The sequence below is a fragment of the Triticum aestivum genome, chromosome 5D (genome assembly GCF_018294505.1).
Source record: "Triticum aestivum cultivar Chinese Spring chromosome 5D, IWGSC CS RefSeq v2.1, whole genome shotgun sequence".
Lineage (NCBI taxonomy): Eukaryota > Viridiplantae > Streptophyta > Magnoliopsida > Poales > Poaceae > Triticum > Triticum aestivum.
The window spans coordinates 401,232,418-401,234,066 of record NC_057808.1 but is presented as its reverse complement, the minus strand read 5'-3'; the positions used below and the strand labels follow the sequence as shown (position 1 = coordinate 401,234,066).

General features: G+C 47.2%; 1 protein-coding gene across 1 annotated transcript; it reads right to left on the bottom strand.

Moving 5' to 3' along the window:
* Window positions 1-604: 604 nt before the first annotated feature.
* LOC123125145 (uncharacterized) lies at window positions 605-1,363 on the bottom strand. Its single transcript, XM_044545674.1, has one exon. The coding sequence runs from the start codon at window positions 1,262-1,264 to the stop codon at window positions 725-727; it is 540 nt and encodes a 179-aa protein (XP_044401609.1). The 5' UTR covers window positions 1,265-1,363; the 3' UTR covers window positions 605-724.
* Between the last annotated feature and the right edge of the window lie 286 nt (window positions 1,364-1,649).

The following is a 1,649-nucleotide window of genomic DNA, read 5'->3' as shown; positions in this document are numbered from 1 at the left end:
AATATAAGGGCATGGATCCTATGAGAGATGTCACCGACTAAGGCCTTCCTACAATGGATGAGGAGCCAGGCGTTGGCTATCGGTTCGGCAAGAAATCAATGCATTTAGAAAAAAGGATGCAGGAATATAAGCCAAGTGTTCTCCATAGGGTACTTGACAAAGGGTTACAACATTTAAAACAAGACATACAGAAAGGGAAGCCGAGTGTCTGCTAGTGGACACTCGGCAGACAACGCCCAATGTAATGGAACCGCAAAACGCCATAGGGGGAGGGCGGGGGGCGGGTAGGGACACATGCCCCATGATTTGCCGAGAACTTTTTGTTTGCCGAGTGTCTTGTGCTTCCTTTGTTGGGCTCTTTCTCTATGCCTAGTGTTTTCTTGAGAAAACTTAGCGAATACCGAGTATTACCGAGTACCTTCTATTTGCCGAGTTTAACTTACATAGTACTGGGCAAACATGTTGTGTGTATGCCAAGTTCCCGTGGATTTACACTCGGCAACCCACCAAATTCTCGGCATAGATGGTTTTTCCTATAGTGGTTGGCAAGACCGAGGGATCTTAGATGTTGAGAAAATTGTTCAAAAATAAATGACAATAAGGATAACTGTTTGTCAAGCCTCCACTCCTATTCATATTGATTTCTACAAAATTTTCTAATTTGTGGGCACCTAAAAAGAAGACAACACCCTAAGCTGAGGTACATGCATGTGCAAATAAGACCCTAAAATCCCTCGTTCAGCTGCTGCCGGAACCTCCTAATGAACATATCAGCAGCCTGATCAATCTCATCCTCCATGTTGGACTCCACCCCCTCAACTTCTCGATTGCTCCTGATCACATCCACGACTGATGGCTCGTCATCATCGTCATGATCGCATGAATCAAGTAGCACATCATCATTGTCAGTGTAAGGGCAGTTGTCGTGGTCGTTGTTGAATAGGGGATGCAATGTCCGGTCAGTTGGGCAGCCAGCCTCACCATTCTCTTGACCAAACATTGCCAAGTGATGAGCGAAATTGGCCTCCAAGTTACTCTCATGGATGATTATCGGTCTCTTCCCGACCATGTGCAGCGCGAGAGCCTTGTGGCGGTCTGCTCTCTCCCAGTCGGCCACAATGAGTGCGTCGATCTTGCGTGAGACCACCGCGCCTGTGGCCATCCTGCGGCGCTGCAGCGAGGCAAGGAGGAGGAGCCTGGCGGTCTTGCTCTTACACATCGCTGCCGCCTTCTTCAAGAGCTCAGGAGCCTTCCCGATCTTCATCTTTGGTTCTGAGAAGTGGCCGATCAGCTGCTTATGCAGGGCAACAAGTAAGGAGCTGTGATGCCTCAGGATTGAGAAAAGAAGCTGAGAGAAGCTGGCTTGAAATGAGGCATGGGCTTTGTCCTGAGGCTCTAATGGTGTATTTATAGTCAGAAGCTGAGCATGCAATTAACACTGCAACTAGCCTTGCTCATGTCCTGATCAAAATTTTGGTACCTGGCCTAATAAAGCATGTGAAAGCAGCTAGCATTAGAGAGAAAAAAATTGACATGTGGAGTGAGCACTGAAAGAATGTTGACAATGGAACTAAGCAAGGAACTTATGGGGAAGTATGTATTCCAATTAAGTCACAAAAGGCACCTGTCCCAAAGCTAGGATTGGTCCT